The following is a 21,764-nucleotide window of genomic DNA, read 5'->3' as shown; positions in this document are numbered from 1 at the left end:
AAACAACCTGATCATAAAGAGACTGTTATACATCCTTGTAGAAATTACCCTTTTTGGAACCCATCCAACTAAATTATAAAGGGATGCAAAGGATATTTTCCTGCACAGAATTGCTTCTATACAGGCCACATCACACCTCAAATAATTATACCTATTTCCCACTTGATCGCTTCATTGTAGAGAAGTATTCAGAGGTGGAACTACAAATAAGCGCTCTTAACACGTGAACTAGAACAGTTTCATCTGCTCAAAGACAAACACTAGGGGGCAGATTTCCAAAATGACTCAAGAGATTTAGGAGCATGTCCCTCAAACTGCCAAGCACACATCCTTAAAACAATGGGGTTGTGCTCCTGAATTCCTCAGGTGCTTTTGAAAACACCACTTCAAGTATTTGTCTGCATTTGGGATTTCTAAACCCCCAATGCAGGTACATTGTATTTGTGCAAGCCCCACTTTACAGAACCGCAGCACAGATGAACTGGTGCAAAAATCCCTAATAGGCAAGCCTTAAGGTCAATTCCTACATCACCTCACACACAGAACAGGACCTCCTTTCTATTATTTACGTTCCAGTTACTTACAAGGGATCAACTGTATTGCATCTGCTTGACAATCCATTTGTTATGGGGTAATCACTCTGCAAGGCTACTCGTTAACTGGTTTCCTTTCAGTGGCATTTAACAACTAATTGAACAGCTTTCAATGTAGGTGTTCGCATAGAACATTGAAAATAAAATGGATTGATAGAATAAGTAATGAAGAGGTCCTAGCACAGCAAAACTATCTACAACAATACAAGCAGGACGAAAGACGAGCGAGCCATATTTGGGCCATATTTTAAGAAGGCCCGGTAACAGGCTACCTAAATAAGCATTTCTTTGGCAACCTCAAGGCAAGTGATGGAGCAGCCAACCTAGATGCATGCTCCATATCTGATAGCTAAAATAGCATTATTACATTGGAATATAAAAGACATGGAAAAATGAGCCTGTGATAGGGATGACTGATGCTGTGTGACTTCTGCCTCATGCATCTGATCGTGCGGGAAGAATGATGAGGATGATAATGGTTTAACAACACTATTTAACAAACGGAATACTTTACATCTTCGGGGTGCAATGCAAATACTCCCCCTACCCTGGTAAGTATTATCTCCATAGTACAAAAGGGGAAACTGACAGAGGCTGTGATTAGATTACAGTCTGAGTATAAACCAGCCACAGAACACTGGAATTTGAAGTGGGCATTCACCCACGAAAGCTCATGCTCCAAAACGTCTGTTAGTCTATAAGGTGCCACAGGATTCTTTGCTGCTTTTACGATCCAGACTAACACGGCTCCCCCTCTGATACTTGCCTAATGAGACATTCTTATGTTGTAACAAATCCACTGCCACCTAGGACTTCCCTGGTCTCAGCAAGCTGCATCACGGGATGTAGTGAAGACAGGGGTAAAGAACTCCGGTCCTCCTGCCCTTTGTACAGTTCAGTTCTGTTTTAGAAATAGCACTAATGGTCCAGGCCAAGATTTTAAAATGTGACTAATTATTTTGGGTGCCCAACTTGAGATGCCTTAAAGGAAACTAATTTTCAGCGGGAGGGTGCTCAGCACTTTCTGAGAATCACTAACTACTTTTGTAAAATCTTGGATCCACAGACTCACACTTTCATTGATGACAAGCTCTATTACCGCTGAGATTCTTACAGACACAGCTCTGCACAGGACTGCACTAAGGTCCACCTCCAGGAGACAAATTGCAGGATTAGGGCCTCTACGTGCAACCTCTTTGCCACAAGCGCCAGTTGGTCAGGAATTATATAAACACTCCAGCGGGATCCCTTATGGACATTAGATGCAAGATCTCTAGTCTTGATATGATGCAATATATAATGTATTTATTTAAAAAAAAGCTTATTAACACCCAGTAAGTGACATGCTATACACATACCTCCCAGGCAAAGAACACGGCCTAGGATCTGAGCAAGTCTCTGTCATCCTCTTAGCCTACTGCACCTTCCTTACTCAGTTGTCAGAACCATGTGAAATCAGTTGTCAGAGTGACACCTGCACTCAGGAACTTTTTTAACAGGCTGCCCCCATCTGAAAAGACCACTTTCAATATTCCCAAAACCTCTTCGCTAAAATACATTTTCTTGCAACCTTTAAAGACACACCTCCGCTACTATATAGGCCTTTCATGAATCCCTGGGTTAGAGTTAGTTCAACCCCTCATGACCAAACCTTTCTTATGCAGGAATTGTGCCCAGCAGTGGGTGCTGAGACTAAGCTGGTGGCTCAGTGAGGGAGATCCCAGATGGGCATTTTCCTGGTCAGTCTCACCACAGATCATGGTCCCGTCTCACACAGAAAGTATATCACTGTAGATAATGGCCAGGTCAGCCCCATGCAGCAAGTGTTGTGATGGGATTACAGGGTAGGTGCTAGATGAGGGGTGCAGGGTGCATGGAGGGGTTCATGTCCTGGCTGGTCTCATGCAGGCAGTGTGCGTAGGGATGGGTCTGACTCAGTGGATAGGAGATGGGGTTACTTGCTGGGTGGCACAGAGGATGGTTAGGTCCTGGGAGGGTGTCTCACTATAGATTGTTGCCAGGCAGCTCTTGTGCAGTCAACATGCCCCAGCAGTGGATGCCAGATGGGTGGGTAAGTGTTGGGTAACAGCTCAGTGGGTGGGTCTGGATGGCTTGCGGGGGAGGGTGGGCGTCTCACTGAAAACATGGCCAGGCTGATCTGATGTAGGAAGTGTGCCTGGAGGATGGCTGCTATCCGCTGGTTACTGGGTGGCAGCTGAGAGTCATGAGACAACTCGCGGATGGGTGCTAGGGATTGGTTGCTGGGTGGGTGTTAGATGACGGTGCTGGGGGCTGGTTGCTGGGTGGGGGCTAGATGAGGGGGCTGGCTGCTTGATGGCAGCTCGGGGGTGGGGGCTGGGGAGTGGTTACTGGGGGGCTAGATGAGGGGGCTGGTTGCTGGGTGGCAGCTCAGGGGTGGGGGATGGGGGTTGGTTACTGGGGGGCTAGATGAGGGGGCTGGTTGCCAGCTCGGGGGGGTAGGTGCTGGGGGCCGGTTGCTAGGCAGCAGCTGCAGATGGGGGCTGGGGGTTGGTTACTGGGGGGGCTAGATGAGGGGGCTGGTTGCTGGGTGGCAGCTCGGTGGGTAGGTGCTGGGGGACGGTTGCTAGGCAGCAGCCGGGGGTGGGGGTTGGTTACTGGGGGGCTAGATGAGGGCTGGTTGTGGGTGGCAGCTCGGGGGGTAGGCGCGGGGGCTGGTTGCTAGGCAGCAGCCGGGGATGGGGGTTGGTTACTGGGGGGCTAGATAAGGGGGCTGGTTGCTGGGTGGCAGCTCGGGGGGTAGGTGCTGGGGGCCGGTTGCTAGGCAGCAGCCGGGGGTGGGTTACTGGGGGGCTAGGTGAGGGGGCTGGTTGCTGGGTGGCAGCTCAGGGGGTAGGCGCGGAGGCCGGTTGCTAGGCAGCAGCCGGCGGCGGGGGCCGGTTGCCGGGCGGCGGCGGGCGCCCCTCACCGTAGATCATGGCCAGGCCGGTCTCGTGCAGGAAGCGCGCCCGGCGGTGCTTGAAGAGCCAGATGGTGAGGATGGTGAGGGTGAGCAGCAGGATGAAGATGAGGAGGTTGGCGCTGTCCTGCCGGTGACTCTCCTCCGCCGCCTTCTCGGACACGATCTCCTCCTCCAGGGCCACGGGCCGGGCCGCGGCCTCCCCCCGCGCCGCCGCCCCGGCCCGCGCGCCCAGCCCCGCCGCCAGCAGCAGCCGCAGCCCCCGCCCGGGCCGGCGCTCGGCCCCGCCGCGCAGCGCCATGGCTCCGGCTCCGGCTCCGTCCGCAGGGCCCGGCTGGCGAGCGGGGCTCGGCGCAGGCGCCGGGGCGGGGCCAGCGGGGGGCGGGGGCACGGGGCAGGCCCGGGGATGCCGTGGGGGTGGGGTGAGGGGGCGCAGGGCCTGGCTGTGCCCCGGGGACCGCTCTGCGCAGAGCCTGCTGGGCACGGGGAGGGGGTGTCACAGCCGGGGCGATCGCCCAGCCTCAGCCGCTGGCTCCCACCGGAGGAGGAGTTCGCAGGGCTCGCGGGAGGCACCTGCTGAGCAGGCCTGGCTGTAGCTCAGTAACTGCCGGGAAGAACGAGCACCCTCAGCTTCATAGCGAGCCACCGCCTGGCCTCGAAACCCCCCTTTTCTAGACTCGCCCAGGCGTTTGGAGCCGTGCCTCGCATCCCATAGCATCACCTCAGCCTGCCACCGGTTACAAACACCGCGGGAATGGAGGTTGTGCCTAAGGCTGAACAAAACATGGCTCTTTCCAAAGTTTACAGCTGAACATTGACTTAATACAACTTTGAAACTTTACTATGCAGAAGAAAAATGCCGCTTTCCCTTTATTTTTTTAGTAGTTTATGTTTACCACAGTATCATACTGTGTTCTTTGGGGGGGCTCTACTGCTGCCTGATTGCGTACTTCCGGCTCCAAGTGAGCTGTGTGGTTAGGGTGACCAGATGTCCTGATTTTATGGGGACAGTCCTGCTATTTGGGGATTTTTCTTATATAGGCTCCTATTACCCCCCTCTCCACCCCCGTCCTGACTTTTCACACTTGCTGTCTGGTCACCCTATGTGTGGTTGACTGGTCAGTCCGTAACTCTGATGTTTGTAACACTGAGGTTCTACTGTACACCAAAACACCACAATATTTCATAAGCTCTGCAGCTTCAAAACTCAAGATGATTCCACCAGCCAACACAACAGCAGTCAGTCAGTGGGGTCTAAAACACTTCTGTGTACAGTGGCATTAATGCAGTGCATTTAGTGTGATTTCCCTCCCCCCGTGACAGTAGTTTTGTGTGAGCTATGTACCTTGAGCATAGGATATATGCTGATATAACCCTCACAACAGCACTGGTCCTACAGGCTGGAAAGTCAAAGGTGACATATAAGCAGGCTGTCCATTTCTCCCTATTTTGGGAAAGACAGGTGTTTCTCAAAAAGGTAAGTTCTAGCATCTTAAGTGATGGAGTTGGAGTACTGAATCCTTAACAAAGCCATCCTTTCTCTCAAATATTCATTAGAAACTGAAGTTAAACAGGTACAGTATTAACTAAAAATGAACCAATAAAAAAACTTCAAATGGTGTGAAAAAACTTTCTCCTTTCAGTTGCTCAATACACAGACACATCCATGCATAAATACATCTCACATTAAGTTATAATACAATAAATAACTGATTAATGTGTTTTTTTACATTTCTGCCTGCCTTACATCTCTCTGACTGCTAAACTATTTCCTTATTCCATCACTCCAAACTCTGTCCTCAGCAGCTCTCTCTTAATTAATCTGCCAGATAAACATTTCCTCCTTCTTCCCCAAATGTAGATTTCCCAAAAATTACCCCATCCCAGAGACCCAACATGAGCAAGATCCAGTTATGGACTAGTAACAGCTTAAAAATGAGTCCTGTAGGGCTAGAAACAGGAACCTTAAATTGCTGTCAAACCCAAGTTCCACAAAGCACAAGAACAGAGAGGGAGGAAAAAGTGGATCCCTTTATTCTGGCACTCTTTGCTCTCAGAGTAAATTAGAGCAGCCCCAGGGCAGCCCTAATTTATGTTCAACTGCAACATCCCCTAGATTCCATTTAATCAAGTCAGAATAGAAAGAATGGTATCTGGCTACACACTATCCACAGGGATATCCACTGACTGAACCGTAGGAATGGAGAGCTACCCCGACAGCTGAAATGGTTGTTTCCTAGTGCAGACAAAGCCTGAGGCTGTATAGATGGAGGGATACAAGGAAGTCCCATTCAAATGATTAAAAACTCTAAAACAATCCTTAAGTAGTTTTTAGAACATACATGACATGTAGAGCATGATGCGGTGCAGAATAATTTTATCAGCTCTCATTTTTTATGTTCTGCATAATTTGCTCATGGCTTCACCCCTTGTAATGCACTCATCCCAAACTCATGCTAACAAAACCTTTATCCCATGCCATCATGTATTCCACATAGATTACATATATAATATATTCTTATTTGTTTAAATATTATTTTTGTTGTAAATATTCATTTAACTGACCTTTAAGGTATTAAAAGCAATCATTGCATTTTACTATAGGGCAAATCTTGTTAGACCATTAGAATCAACCAAATTCTATCTATTTCCTAGCTCCAATATGTTGGTTTTTGAACAAGAGGAAGAACAAATTTAACGATCTTCTGTCCTCACCCCCTCAGTGACAAGCTACTCTAATTAGTGTTTCTTGAGAAAAGACTACAAACCTAATCCTGCACAGCTAGAACTCCCATTGATTTAATGGGCCTACATATGCAGAGACAACAAAGCAGACATGTACCTACAAGGATACATTTATCCAAGTGGGAGATAAAAGGTAGCCCCAAGAAGTTCTCATAACTAATTTCAAATTTGATTAGGATGAAATTATAATTCTGAAAAGTGTGGGTTTTACACACAAAAAAAAGATTTGCTCCAAATTATTTATTGTAAAACAGTCTGAATCATGAGAGAAGTCAGGGAAACAGATGGCATTTTTAATGCTTGGCTATTTCTTAACACAAACACATCACTCTCATAGCCATCTTCTTAAACCTCTGGTTCACAAAATCTCCATAATCCTTTACCAGTCCCCATAACTGTCTGTTTTTTCTTTTAATACCAGAACAAAAATAATGAGGGAGGGCAAAGTACTACCATCTCCCCGGAGGAAGCAGTTGAGAGAAGACAAAGTGGGTTTTTTACCCACAAAAGCATATGCCCAAATAAATGTTAGTCTTTAAGGTACCACCAGACTCCTTGTTGTTTTTGTGGATACAGACGAACACAGCTACCCCCTGATAGTAGAGAGAAGCTGTGAAATAATCACTGGTTTGTGCATAGAAAGTGGGAGAAACCTGGAGGATCAAAAACGAATACACATGAACATGTTGTGTCTGTGATTAAAGTGGGATAAAGGTGTGGGGCTGGCTTAGTGGGCTGATCATGCATTGGGAGTAGAAGGTGAATGCTTGTGGGACAACCATCCTATCCTGTAGGGTTGGGGTAAAAGCCTATGTACCTGCCTGGGCATGACCATGGCTGCTTCCATGCCTTTCAGGCAAACACCAGCTTAAAAAACAACCGGACATCAGGTTGCCAGCCCCTAAGTAGCAACTTCTGTCTGCCACCTGGAGAAGCGGTTCTGAGCCAGAGGTGAAGTCAGTTTGGGGGGGGGGGTGTTATCCCCAGTGCCTGTGTCACAACCCCCCTGCCCAGCACTGTTCTGCAGAGGCGCCCAGGACGTGGGGACCCAACTCTCCTCTCGCCCCCAACCCCGCCGCGATCGGTCCCGGGCCGAGGCAGCTCTGGGGCTGCTGCCCCGCCCCAGCCTGCGGGCTGACTGCGCCCCACGCGTGCAGACCGCCGGGCCGCGTTGGTTGGGAGGCAGGGGCAGCGCAGACCCCCCGTCCGCAGCGGGGCCAGGCGGGTAGAGCTAGGAGCCGAGGCCCTAGGGGGGCGGCCTCGGACTCTGCCCCCGGGAGCGGGCCCCTCAGGCCGCCCCCACCTTAAGGGGATGCTGCGCCCCTGAAGGCGCCGAAGCCAGGAGCAACCTCCTCTGCACGCGCCACCAGCCCCAGGCTAGGAAGGCGCATGCGCAGCAGCGCCAACTCGACCCAGCACCTCACCCTGTGCTCCACCCCTCAACCTCTGACCCTAACCCCCGCCGCTTAGCTCTCTTGGCCCCGCCCCTCGACCTATGGCCCTTCCCGACTCTCCTATCACCGTCGGCCTTCTGGTCCCGCTCAGTGGTGACGTCATCTCCGTGCGCCGGTGGCGTTGCGGGTGCCCCTGGCGGTGGCCGGCCGGGCTGAGGAGGGGAGGGTGTCCGTGGCCCGTGGGGGACAATGGCGGCCGCCTCGCTGTGGAAGGGGCTGGTGGGGATCGGACTCTTCGCCTTGGCCCACGCGGCCTTCTCCGCTGCGCAGCGTGAGTGAGCGGGGCCCCGCGCGGACACCCCGTCCCCGGGCCGGCAATGCCGCGGGCAAGGATCCGGGGTGGGTGAGCGGGGCAGCTGCCCGGGGCGGGGGCTCGTACCCGCATAGGCACCCTCGGTCCCCGCGCCCTCCTCCCCCGCACTCACTGCGCGGGCAGCAGGGGATGTGAGGGGGGGCTGGGGGGAGGATGAAATCCGGGTACGTACGTGTTCCCGGGATCGAGCTGACGGGGTGAGGTCTGGCACGCAGGAGCGGGGCCAGGGTGATAGTGGGAGTCAGGATGACAAGAGAGGTTCAGGAGGGCGGTAAAGGGCCACGTTGTTATTGAGGTGTCACTGGACCTCAAGCCATTTGCATTTCCAGAAGTGGGCTGGGGCAAGGGAAGGAGAGGGGGGGATACAGCACCGCGCTGTGATTACAGCTCAGAGTCCATTTTTAATATATTCTGTGCAGGAAAAGAATTTGTAGAATGTAGCTAATCTCTTTTTAGTGCATTTTACATGTTTGTTTAATAGATGTCATTAATATGTTTAAAGCAAAACAGTGTCATTTCTCCAAAAATGCTTGCTTATGCAGTCCGAGATCCAATCATTGTTTCTGGTCGCTAATCCAGGAGTCTTGCTTGGAAAAATTACTGTTCCCTGAAAACATTTATTCTGCTCTATCAAAATGGTTTATCTGTGGTAGATGGCAAACCTGAATATTACATACTTCTGATTACTAGCTATGATCATCTTTGTATTTCCAAGTTTTCAATTTCTGTAAAATACTGTTTTTCAGTGCTAGTGGGTTTTTGAGACACCAGATGCTAAAACCATCTCAGAACTGAGGTGGGGAGATAGAGGAACATGCCAAAAACTCGTATTATATGATTTAAAGGTTGAGTATCTTTCCAACTGCCTGTGCTAGAAGCAAACACTATTTAACCTTGCTGGTTTGTGAGGCATTAAAGCTCGAAGCTACCATTTGTCAGTGCTGCATTAGTTCCTTGGTGAAGCAATGCATTTGGAGTACTAGTCAGCGTCTGACCACAGCAACTGCTACAGTGCAGTTTCCACTCCGTGGCAAGAGAACCATTTTTACAAGAGTATTTGAAGATGCTAGAGAGGATAGCCACATTATTTCAAAACTCTTAGCACACAGTGGATCAAATTCAGCCCTGGTGTAAGTGGGTGTATCTCCCAGTGACTAAGATGGAGTAAATCATTTAGGATGATGTTTATAATTCAGAAAAAGGTGATATCCTTTAGAACCCAGAGTTATCTGAATGTTATGACAGATTGGTAATGCAAAATATGCTTTTAAAATTCCACACTACACACACCTGAATAGAATGAAAAATAATTAACAGTAATGAGCTAAATTTCTACCTGTTATGACTTAGTGGATGTAAGTATAACATTTACAAATAATTCCTCAACGATCCTTCTTTACACACAGTTCTAGTACCTCAATGGGTTATAGCCAACCCATCTGGAAAGTGTACCCATTTTTGAAGAATTCTGTAAGAGATTTGTGCTTCGTGTGCAATAGTATTCCATGCACATATTCTATACAATGCCCTAGGGGTGTACTAGAAGGAATAATTTATTAAATTTAGTAGTCTGCTGCCGAAGTAGTAAAGCAATTCCTGATTGTCTTGTGCAGAAACATGCTCTTCCGTTTACTAGTAATGATGACCAATTTAGACAAGTTCAATAGGGAACAGTGGCTATATATATTGCAATAAAATAGAACATCTAATGCCGGGGTCGGCAACCTTTCAGAAGTGGTGTGCCGAGTCTTCATTCATTCACTCTAATTTAAGGTTTCACATGCCAGTAATACATTTTAACATTTTTAGGTCTCTTTCTATAAGTCTATAATATACAGTATAACTAAGCTGTTGTTGTATGTAAAGTAAATAAAGTTTTTAAAATGTTTAAGAAGCTTCATTTAAAATTAAATTAAAATGCAGAGCCCCCCAGACCAGGTGGCCAGGACCCAGGCAGTGTGAGTGCCACTGAAAATCAGCTTGTGTGCTGCCTTCGGCACACGTGCCATAAGTTGCCTACCCCTGATCTAATGCCTTCTGCTGAAGTAGCTTTGTGATGGTGCTGGCTGCACTACAGTTTGAGTAGCAGTATCTGGCATTCATAGAGAATTCTTCCTGCATATGCGTGCTCTATCATCAGCCCTCTTCCACCCTCTTCTCTCTTATGCAGAAAGGAGATTAAATTATTGCTGAAATTATTTATCAAGGCAGGTTTGGAAGATCGGATATGCTGTCTGAGGAAGCAAATGTGGAAACAAGATTAAAAATGGCAGAGTTACTGGGAGCTAACAGTCCATGGCATTATACATAGAAACCCAAACACTCCTTGAATTTATGTTGATTTGCCTTATTACAAAAAAAATTAACTTACCCGTATATCTTTACCTTATAGATCGTTCCTATATGAGATTAACAGAAAAGGAAGATGAAACATTACCGATAGATGTAAGTTATACATTTTCATTGTGTTTGGAAGATTTAAGACTAATAATATAGTTTGGTCTCTTGCTTTCATTCCTGTTCATTTTTATTTGAATAATTGAATTTTAATCATATAATCTTTCAAGTTCTCATTCTGCCTGAGAATGTTTCACCTGCCAGTCCTAATGTCCAGTAATGCGTTACAGCTCTTACAAAGAGCGTTTGCAAATCAGAATAAGCCCTGACTTCCTTCTACTTCTTATTTCACCAACAGTTCTAATCTCCTCCAGGAAGTCCATGGCTTCTGTTGTTAGAACTTGGAAAATCCTTGCATAAGTCTCCTATACTCTGCAGCACAAACATCTGTCTCCCTTCTGGCTTTTGTTGGCTGACATTTGTTTATTCAATACTATTGTGTTTTGCTGTTATCCCAGCACAACTTGTTTCATTTACTTCAATTTTCTTATTTCTGATTTTAATTACATCTTAATTTCTTGGTTGACCAATAAGAAAATGACGTGCAGAAGTGGACTTCAAAGGTCATGCCCAGTTGTCATCCTTGTTGACAGTGTTATGGAGGTTACATAATTTGTCTGAGTACTAGATTCTTCCTGTTAAAGCAGCAAATTGAGTGCACAGAACAGTGATTCTGACTGCTGTGAGGAATACAGAATCTGCCTGAAGAGCTCTGCTTGGCAGCTTGATCTAGTTCAGAGGGTACAGGGTGGGTGCCAGGAAATCCCCCATCTGTTCCTGCTTCCGCTATTGACTTGCAGTGCTACCTTGGGCAAACTACTTAATCCTTGTGCCTCGATTTCCTCCCCCCACTAAAACGGGGATAAAATTATTTGCCCACTTTCCTGGATCTCTGGTTGAAAAATGTGTGAGTGCTTATTGTGTAAGGCAACTGTGAGCAAAACAGAGGATAAAAGATGGGAATTTTGTACAAGGGTTCTCTTACATGGTTTAGCAACCTCTGTGTGGTGTATTGTATCTCTCTCTTTTGCAGATAGTTCTTCAAACACTGTTGGCCTTTGCAGTTACGTGTTATGGAATAGTACATATTGCAGGAGAATTTAAAGACATGGATGCCACTTCAGAACTAAAAAATAAGTATGTTGGGGTTCTTTCTGTTCATTAACACACTTTTTCCTGTTACTCTATAAATAAACTCAGCATGTCCAGTGAAATATCAGCCCCAGAAATGTTCTCCTTTTTAGCTCACGCCTTCTTGACAACCTGCTGTAAGTGTGATGCTGGGAAGGACAGGCAGAGCCAGGAAGCCACCACACAATGTCTGGCTGTGGGATGTAGCGTTCTAGATAGGATGAGGCTACAGCAATGACTGGGACACTTTCTGCCCTTCCTTGGCTCCTTCCCTGGGCCTCCTAAAAACCCACCTCAGAGTTAGAGTAGTGGACTGAGAAGGTGAGGAATGAATAGGGAGATATGAGGTTACAGAACTACTCCTGTCCAGTGGTCTCAGCAGGGGACTGGGAGGCAGAAGCTCTTACCTCCAACCATCTCTGCCTCAGTTTTCACATCAGTAAATAGGGATAACACGTACCCGCTCCGAAGGGTGTTGATGACGAATTAGTTAAATGCTATAGAAGTGCTGAATTGAATTGTATAAATCTGTGAAGGGTTTTGAATTAAATTTTGAGCTGGATAGGAAATCAGATGGGCAGAAGACCTTCTCCTATAGAGAGTAATCTGAATAATATGGGTCTTAAGTAAATCCATGAAAGAGGCAGTATAAGGAGGCCTGAATGTGAAATGCTAAGAAGTGAGAGAGAATTATTAGCACAGAGGCATGAATATGGATTTTGGCGGAGGCAAGGTCAAAGGGAGGAGGAATTTGGGTGATACTTTGTGGCTAGTTATTAACAGTCGTACATAAGGAAGCTGTAGAAGGGAGAGTGAAGTTTATTGATGTGGGTGTTTTCTGTATGCTGAACAATCAGCATATCTATATCTCTGGAACACTAGCATCTTGTCTTTAAAATTCTTAATGTTTGTGTTATGGCATAGGGAATTTAGGTAAGATCTAGAGGCTTGGCACCCCTGCCATTTGGTAACAGCACTTACTTATTTTTCAGTCTGTAAAAATCTGGTGTTTCCAAGAGTGACTTTCATCAAATAATCAATCATTCTAAAGCCACATTAATTTCATTTTTCATGTTTATTTTAAGGACATTTGACACATTAAGGAACCATCCATCTTTTTACGTATTTAATCATCGTGGTAGAGTATTGTTCCAGCCTCCAGAGATAGTGAATTCTTCTTCAAACCAAGATGTTTTGTCATCCAGCGCGTCACTGAAGTTACGAAAACTTGAACCTCTGCGCCGTTAAGATTTTTACAGATTATAATAGAACAGGACACTGAGATGTAATATTGGAGTTGGGGGTGTAAACACTTTTTTTAATTTCTGGAGCAGTATTTATATTGACCTTCCAGACTTTATAATATATATATATATATATATATATAACTAAGGACCTTCTTTGTACACTGTTAATGAAAATGACTGAATTGTGACTTGGCAATGGAGTGTAAGTTATTGCTACAATTATGCTGTGAAACATCTTTGAACTTTCATATATTAAACAATGTTGCGGTTGATTTTTTCATTTAAAACTATTCCTATCCTTAAGAAAAGGCAAATAAGTTTTTATTGTAATGAATATTGTTTGAAAAGAGGGAATGCTTTTGTGCTATTTATTTTCTTGGGTTGCTTGCATTACCCTTTATGGAACTCCTTCAGAAACAGTTGGTGCACTGCAGCATGAAAAGATAGAGGAGAGGAAGCTATCCGTCTCCTGTTCCTAGAAAGTCTAAGATGCACCTTTTGGTGTATGTTTGTGAAACTCAAAAGAATGCTTTCATTCTTACAATGCTAGAAAAAAGTGGTTGTCTGACAGGTTTAACTCTTCGTTATCAAGTTATTGCTTTCTAGTTCTCCTCCTGTTTAAAAGTAGATTCTTTCCTCCTCCTCCCAAAATTATCAGAGACTCTACATCTGGTATATGTAGGGGAGAGATGGCTTGCTTCTTTTTGGATAATCTAATATGTTCAGCTTGTTTATTCACTGTATGTGTATTGCTCTCTTTGCTTGTGTATACAGGAACATTCATGAAATGGCTGAGTAGTTTTTCAGTACCATAAATGGCACCAGAAACTAGATTCTCTTTCATGCATTCTGAGAAGCAGTTTTCATAAGTATTAAGACAAATATCCATTTTAACACATTGTACGTGTTTTCCAATAATAAGGTGCTGTAGGGATTAGCACAGGAAAGGAAGCAAGGCGTGCATGGTATAACTATCCCTGGCACTAGCCCCGAAGCATCAAATTAAGCTAACGAAACTGTTACCTCTGAGCCATTAGCTGACTTAAGAGAACTGTTTTGAGGGCACGTGTTCTTAAAACATGACATAGGCTTTAACCATTACGGTTTTCTAATTTTTTTTTTTAAGGTTGTTTTTACTGTTAAACGGCATCCAGCTCTGGCATTTCCCATTGGTAACTGAAAGCTTCTCTTCTGCTTCCATGACGTAGCTAAGACCCTGTGCATTGAGTGAGATGCTTTACGGGTCCACCTAGATTTCTGTGTATTCCCCCTTGAAGATCTCTCACCTCAGCATACAAGTCAGCCTTTTTACCCTACAATATTTGTATTTTTAAAAATCTATTTTATTCAACCCAGCAATCTGAAAGTTCAAAGATAAAAAGTGTAGGAAAACACCATGGAAAACTAAGCACCTTCTACCGGCCCATCCTATTGCCTGGGACCCCAGCGATGAGAGCAGCAGTATGGAGGGTTGCTCTGAGTAGTTTATGATTTTCACTTTGGGTTGGTTCAATATTCTGATCATTTAAGCATTAATCTCCAATCCACTGAGCTAGTTCCTAAAGTGCATTGGTGCTCCTTCCCTGGGAGCCACAAATAAGCTTGATTAACTGATAGCTGCTACCACTAAAGGCCTCATGCTGCCCCTGTTAACTTAAAACTTCCATTGTCAAGTACAGCGCTGGTGTACAAGGAGAGGATTACTTTTTGCCTTGGCAGGGTATGTGGATGAAATGGATGCAGACTTATGCCTAAGCCATCGTGACTCTTGCTAGCTCTGGAGAAGCAAAAGTGGGATGGGAAATGAAATGAGGTTCTCATGCCATTGGATTAATGAAGAAAGACGGCAAGAGCCATGTAACCAGCCTAGCAGACTGATACGGCAATTGTGTTTGGCAGTGTACCATTTGCGTAATGTCTTGTAGAGCAGGGCTGCTCACCTATTAATAGCTAGGGAGGCCATGTTCATGCTACTGTAAGGCCCACTCAGTGCAAAATGCACTGCAACGTGAAATCTGGAGTCCTGCTCAGAGCAAATGTTTGTTTCTCAAGCCCTCAATGTTGCATAGTTTGAGAGCTGCAAAGCACCTTGGTGGCTACATCAGGCCCGTTAACCACATGAGTAGCTGCCTTACTCTTTAGCAACAATGGTTATATCACAAAGCTGTACAAATTATTTTTTCTTATCTTGCAATGTCCAATAAAGAACGGATATCCTTACAAAGCTTTTGGTGGTGATTTTTCTCCAAATTGTCCTGCACCTCGTCAGAGCAAGGTCAGTGAGGGTTGTCAAGAAATTGTCCCGCTCGTAGTTCTAAAGAAATTAATAACCGTACTTTGGCTGTAGCATCTTTGCCGTGAAGTTCTTGCATGCCACTTGTCCATTACTGTGTCAGATACATAAAAAGGGAATCAGATCAACACAATGTCCTGGGGGCGAAACAAGCTTTTAGGATCACTAAATCCTTGGCCAGCATTATCTGGCTGCCTTCAACATTCCTGGTTTATATCTCAACAGCCTGAGTCATATATATTTACTCTGAGTAAAGTCTCTTCACATGTGAGTTAATACTATATTTAAATAATGAGCAACCTCAGTGGAAGGCATGTACACTCAAGATCTTGTCTCCTTGGTGTCTGAGTTGTTGAGGAAAGTCCCACCCGGCTTCCAAAGGCCAGAGATAAACACTGGTCATAACGGCACAGTCACATCTAACCCCTCGCATTCAATAGTATTTGGAGGGTGTAAAATTAGCAAAGAAAAATATTTCAATTTGCTTAACTACAGCTTTAAACATGGTTGCAATAGAGCTCACTCTTCATCTTTGTTTACTATACTCCCTTCACTCTATTAAATCCCCTGTCTACATTCAGCACCTTAGGTACAAACACACTCCTTAGTACAGTATTCGTAAGAGGGGGCACTACAGTGCTGTGGATTTGCTCTGGAAACCAGCTATGCTGTACTGATCCCTGGGGCATTCATACATAAGTTGCTATAGACCATTTTCTGTTCTCAAAAAGTGGCAAGGAAGCAAAAATGTGTTGCACCATCAGCAGCTTTGAGTGGGCCAAATGGAAATAGTTCCCCAGCTCATCCAAATACTTCCAGTGCCTTTACTCTTTGTATCTACTTGGCCAGTGTACATGGCATATTTCTGCTCAAGCAGCATGCTTTATTAAATACTGCAAAAGATTAATCCCTTAAAGACAGGCCACTAATGAGCATTTCTATTTGGTTTGGTTGTAATCTGAATCCAGACCAGCATCTGTGCTGCTGCATTATCTTTCTCCTCACTATTTAATGGAGGTCCACATTTATTTTGGATAAAAAAAGTGCTGCTGCCAATCAGCTCTTCCTTCAATAACAATGGGACATGGGCAATAGTTTCTGTGAGAAAACAAGCCCGGTTCATATCCCCCCTCCTCGGGTACAGGTTGTTATAGTGTATTGGTTCTTCTAGGAAGCACCGCTGGTAGAAGTGTCGTTTCTCATAGATAGGTCAAATAGGCCTGAACTCTTACATGTCTCTAAAATAGCCACTAATTACACTCTTTTTTTGGTTCCAGCTCTGGTAGTCATAACTGAGACTGATTACAGTCTCTGGAGAAGTTTGTAGTGTAACAGAGCTGGAACCATCTCTTTAGTGCAGGAAAACAAAAAACAATCAGATTAATTGGTGTGGCTTTATTTTTAGTACTTGGTATGTGCTCCCGCCCCAGCTGTATTCCATTTTCCCAGAGCAGTGTTTAGATCTGTGAGATGGGTATTAGACTCTTACCAAAGATGTGACACTGAATAAGAGACTATTTACATGTAAGCAGGTGCCACCAATGACTTCTCAATCTGAAGTGCTCCTGCACTGTTTAATTTTTACCACCTTGTGCCAGGTTGAAGGGCCATTCAAGTTCAACCCATTCCAGCATTCACTTCACTGCCTCTTCTCCATATCTATGAGGGAAGAACCCTACAACCCATGCCTCTGACCTAGTACTTTAGCCAGGGACCTCAAAATTCTCACAGGGTTTAGTGTCTCTCAGGGCTTCCACCCTGCAGAGAATTTGTTTGCCCTTTTTGGTGGTTGGAATCCATGCAAGGGCAGTTCAGCCTCAGAAAACAACAGCTAAGAATGCCTGAGCCCTGCCAACCATAGCGCAGCTTCACCATTGCTGGGGTACAGGCACTCTCGGAGTCAGCATCCTCCCCTGCTTCAAAGGGGCAGGGAGAGCTGCAGCTCGGGTTGCAGCTGCCTTGTCATCACTAGTCAGTGCCTCTAGTGATCCCAAAGGACCGGTAGGGAAAGTGGGGGTGAGATATTTTGGATGTGAAAACAAGCAGAAAACCTGTACCTGCTCCCTGCATTATGATGCAGCCCTGAGGGCACAAGTTACTTTACTTTGCCTTGCAGTTCACACTGAAGCCTCTCAACTCACCCAGGATGACAGCAGGGGAAGAAGAAAGACTCCAGTTAACACTGTGCTCTGGTCCAATTCACTCCTACACTGTTTTATTCATGGATGCAACATCATTTTTAAAAAGCTGGAAGGAAACAAAAGCTAAATCCCTAAATCCTCAGCAAGTTAATTCGTTTTCCTGTCCTGGGAGCTTAATCCTTCTTCCACCTGAGAAAGGAAAATGAGAGTTCGAGAATGAAACATCCAGGCAAGTGGAAGGGCTAGAAATACTACCTGACGTCTGTTAGGCACAGCAGCTGCCTGGTTACAGATTGGGCAATGTACAGTTGTTTATCAGGACAACTTTAGAAGCACAGGGAAAGGACAACTCCCCACATCTCAGCATCCTCTGAGATGTCCGTCCCCAGACCTTAACAGGACAAGAGGGTTTATTTTATATTTGATATAATTACTCACTTTTTAAACATAGCAGCATAATCTTCGCTACACTTCACACCATAGTGCCAGCAATCTCCAAATAGCCCACCCAGCTCAACAGCTCTGATTCAAAGGTGGGTCTGAAATGGAGCTGGAAATGTCCCTACAAACCTGCACAGTAAAGACTCAGCGTTTGGGTATTTTACCTGGGGCCAGGTTGAAACACATTATAAGTCCAGCCAGGCTTTTTGACTTACTATATCAAAACTGGCCAACTTCTGAGGTTTGCCAGCTGAGCCCAGGGCAGAGAGCCATCCCTTTTCATCTCTGAAGACAGACAATGAAAGGGGCGTTTCTGTGGCTATTTCAAAATTCCAGTAACTCAGGCTTACACAACCACCGATGAAGCAATGTGAAGAGCAAATTCCAGCCAAGCACAACTCCCAGCGCCTCCACCAAAGGCAGGCTCCCTTTCAGCTCGCGTGACAGAGCTGCTGCCTGGTCTGAGTCTCTGCTGAGGTGGGTGCTGGACTTATTATTGGGAGTTCCTTGGCTCAGTAATGAGGAACCGACATCAGAGCTTTGCTGCCCTATGTCACTAATGCCCTGCAGCCTGATTGGCCCTTGGCTTTCAGACGGTTTTGTTACAGTACGAAGTGGGAGGCAGAGTACTACCAGATCAGACTGTTCACCCACCTTGTGCTGGTCTACATGACCCCCCCATGGGAAAATCCAGCCCCCAGAGCCTTGGTCCAGTTTGCACTGGCTCTGGGATGGATCTTGTGAGGAAAGGCTTTTCTTGGGTGGTCCAGATAGCTAGAGGGGATCTTCCCAAGACAACAGCAGGGCGTCTGTCACCACCCATCCAGGCGGGCGAAAGGTGAGTCAAATGGGGTATATATGGGAAGGATAAATACCAATTGGTCATGAACTTGAAATAGTTTTCTGAAGTTACAAGAATTCTCCTTTCATGCCTATCATACAGCATCCCAATGTCTGAATGCCTCTCTCCCCCTCCGAAGCTCAGACATGCTAAACAAGAGGGCACACAAGCTGGAGCCTGACGGTGTCCATCCATTGGGACATTCCCCAAGAGAAAAGGTCCACCAATCACTGCCCTCTGGTTCCTGCCCAGGTTTCAAAAGGGCACGAAAGCACTTGGCCATTTCTTGGTAGACCAAGTAATATTGGCCTGAGCTCCTGACCTCTCTCCATTGCCCTGTGGAGGTCACTAACCAGACCAACAGTGGCATATCCAAGGGCCTCGAATGGACAGGGATCCAATCCTCCTGAAGGGAGGTTAGCGACTGGGCAGTAACTGGTTAGCTCAGACAAGCACAGCCAGGCCGCACAGTGTTTATGGGTCACCAGCCACTTGCCCTTCTTCCTTGGCAACGGACCAGGCACTCCCCACCAGCTGTCATCCAGCAGGATGTCAAACAAATACCTCCCAAACGTTGCTGCTAGTGTGCTGGATCAAAGTACCCTGACTTGCTTTTAGGGCAGCAGACTGGGTGCAGAGAACGCAGGGAGCGTTTAGTCTGAGTCGTACGCTGCTGCCACTATGTCAGTGAACAAACTGGAAACAGAATTGGCATTCTACAAAATCCCGGTCGATTTAAAACCGCCATCCCCTGGAAGAGCTTTTTGCATTGAAACAGAAAGGTTAAAGCAGATCGATTTCAGCTTCTCAAGGATTTCCACTCTACATTCCTACGTTTTAATGCCAGACCAAAAAGCCCCCAAACTAGCAAATATAATTCACGTGGTTTTTAAAATAGATTTGCCAGGGCTGAGAAATTTCAAGTGTGCTTGGGCAGTGACTTGCGCTGGTGACCAGAAGTGGATTTAAAATCAAGATGCGTCTAAAGTGCAGATGCCCAGAAGGTTTTTAAAATTCCTTTAGGGCTCCCTGCTTCTCTCTGTACCCTCCCCACCCTTCTGTAGCGAATGACTGCCATTCTGCATCCCAGACCTGGTCTATGCGAGGTGTAATTAACTGCATTACTGCAAACCCTGAGTGTAGACATGGTGTTCTGGTGTCAAAAGTGACTTGCACTGATGCAGCTAAAACCCAGTTTGAAACCTGCACTGGAGTAAGCAGAACGTGAAGCCAGGGTTAGCTGCAAGACTTAGTGTAAGCTACAACTGTGCAAAACCCCATAAACAGTACAGAGAAGGTGTCAGTCTACTGGCTGAGACACCCAGAAAGGGGAAATAGAAATGTTCTCAGGGTGGCATGGTACAGTGGGCTAGGAATCAGGAGACCTGGGTTCTAATCTCAGCTCTGCCACGAACCTTGTATGTGACCTGGGGCAAGTGACTTCCCTGCTCTTTGCTTGTTCCCCTCCGTTTCAGGGGGGAACAAAGCTCAGTGGTTTGCACATTGGCCTGCTAAACCCACAGTTGTGAGCTCAATCCTGGGATCTGGGGCAAAGATTGGTCCTGCTTTGAGCAGGGGGTTGGACTAGATACCCCCCGAGGTCCCTTCCACCCCTGATATTCTATGATTGTGAATGCTGCTCCCAATGAGCAAGGAAATAGGTGCAACAATGGTATCAATTTTCCTGCCTGGCAATGGACAGTGCTCCCTTAAGGCCAGCTCCGAGGCTAGGAATAATCCTAACGCGCAAGAAGCGAAAAACAACCCAGTCCAGGCAGATTTTCATTACTGCTCACCAGACAAGCTTAACTTCAGAGTAAGTTTCCTGGGTGCATCAGCCGAACGGCAGCACGTCTGCCATGAGGCCAAAGCTGACCTGCCACCTCCATGCAACAGCAGAACTGGACAATCTGCCCGCCCACGTTGCTGTTTTATCCTCTTGGTTGCACTGTACTCAGCTGAGGGTGCTCGATATTGCACTAATGGGAGAGCACATATGGCTAATTATGGATGTACTCTTGCCGACGTGCATCACAGTGCACAGCTGACTGCCCCTGTGCCTTTGAAAGACACCACCACAGAACAAGTAGGGAGAGAACAGTGGCTAGAGAAGAGGCCAGAGTCCTGGCTTCTGTGTTCTATGATAAGCTCTGCCACTGGCATGGCCATGGGCAAGTCCCTTCCCAACTCACAGGGTGCCATGAGACTGACTATAAATGCACTACTTTCAAAAAGAATTGATTGCGGAAAAGTGAAAACTGCCTTTTTCCCCCCTTATTCTATAAGCAACCGGAGAGCCAGGCTGCAGTTGGACAGGTCACTTAAAAATAAAAAAAATTAAGGGTGCCCGCTGTGTATTGAGGAATGTCATACGTTGCAAAGCTTGGGAAATAGCTAGTGAAGAACCCATTTGATTTTCCATGGCAGGAATCTTGCTATTGTGCAGCTGCATTGTAATACTCACACGCAGCAGAATGTTTTCAGCACTTTTAATCTTAGGGTGGGTTTGTTTAAAAACAAACAAACAAACAAAGCTTCCCTGTTCCTGAAGCATCTCTTCATCCTGACGCACTCCAATACACAGACTAGCCGTTTGGCACAGGTCAGCCAGCAATTAGACAATGTAAGGAATACTGATCAACATAATCACACTCAGCAGAGTCTGAAACCTGTGTAAAAACAAGCAACAACCCCAAACTTTACCATTATCCTCAGACATTAAAAACCACACTCCACTACTGAGGGGAAAGGTATTTTCATACCTCTAACCAAAAGCCAGCTCCAGCCTCCAACTGGCAGCTCCCTGCAGCCACACCCCCTCTCAGCGTAAAGTCGGTTGGACAGCTCCACAACAGAATCCCTCTGCATGGAAAAGCTGAGCCCACCAGCCTGCTCCGAACAGCGTTTAATGACTACGAAGGCAGCAGCTATGGAGCAAATGGGTCACAGCTTGGTGGGGGAAGGGGAGCTTTTCCAGTTCAGACTGTCTCACAACAGTGGACCTACCGGTATTTCCAAGAAAGCTGGGAGAAAACAGCAAAAGACACCCCAGACTAACACACACATGAGAAAGTTAGCACTTGACAATCAAGCTTCAATACCCCTGTGAGATAGGCAAATATTTTACAAATGGGGACAAACAATGCGCTTCTCTGCATGGGGAGGTTTTTGCTCGGCAGCAAACATGTATTGCTTGCATATTGGTTTTATAGAAATGATTTTAATGCAGC

The 21,764-nt window shown here is 46.2% G+C and overlaps 2 protein-coding genes across 3 annotated transcripts in view; one reads left to right on the top strand and one right to left on the bottom strand.

Annotated features, from left to right (window-relative positions):
- SLC9A6 (solute carrier family 9 member A6) overlaps positions 1-2,996 on the bottom strand; it is a 37,492-nt gene extending 34,496 nt beyond the window's left edge. Inside the window, exon 1 of the mRNA XM_045029858.1 lies at positions 2,245-2,996. Coding sequence (XP_044885793.1) covers positions 2,245-2,353 — 109 coding nt within the window. The 5' untranslated portion in view covers positions 2,354-2,996. The remainder of the gene's footprint in view (positions 1-2,244) is intronic.
- Positions 2,997-7,840: 4,844 nt separating this feature from the next.
- Positions 7,841-15,042, top strand: MMGT1 (membrane magnesium transporter 1). 2 transcript variants are annotated; one of them, XM_045029859.1, is made up of 4 exons: positions 7,841-8,001; positions 10,436-10,488; positions 11,474-11,577; positions 12,657-15,042. In XM_045029859.1, exons 1-4 carry the CDS (start codon positions 7,920-7,922, stop codon positions 12,817-12,819), a joined length of 402 nt encoding a protein of 133 aa, XP_044885794.1. In that variant the 5' UTR covers positions 7,841-7,919; the 3' UTR covers positions 12,820-15,042. The 2 variants fall into 2 exon arrangements, with proteins under 2 accessions (XP_044885794.1, XP_044885795.1); XM_045029860.1 differs by having other exon boundaries at positions 7,970-8,069.
- The last annotated feature ends 6,722 nt before the right edge of the window (positions 15,043-21,764 follow it).

This window comes from Mauremys mutica, chromosome 9 (genome assembly GCF_020497125.1).
Source record: "Mauremys mutica isolate MM-2020 ecotype Southern chromosome 9, ASM2049712v1, whole genome shotgun sequence".
NCBI classification, from domain to species: Eukaryota; Metazoa; Chordata; order Testudines; family Geoemydidae; genus Mauremys; species Mauremys mutica.
The sequence above is the reverse complement of the archived record's forward strand: the minus strand, read 5'-3'. Positions and strand labels throughout refer to the sequence as shown.

Bases quoted from the DNA above. Each gene is read 5' to 3' on its own strand.
- MMGT1 (XM_045029859.1), top strand. From the start codon at position 7,920: ATGGCGGCCGCCTCGCTGTGGAAGGGGCTGGTGGGGATCGGACTCTTC. The intron at 8,002-10,435 runs GTGAGTGAGCGG...TTTACCTTATAG, and splicing joins GGCCTTCTCCGCTGCGCAGC to ATCGTTCCTATATGAGATTA. The intron at 10,489-11,473 runs GTAAGTTATACA...TCTCTTTTGCAG, and splicing joins ATGAAACATTACCGATAGAT to ATAGTTCTTCAAACACTGTT.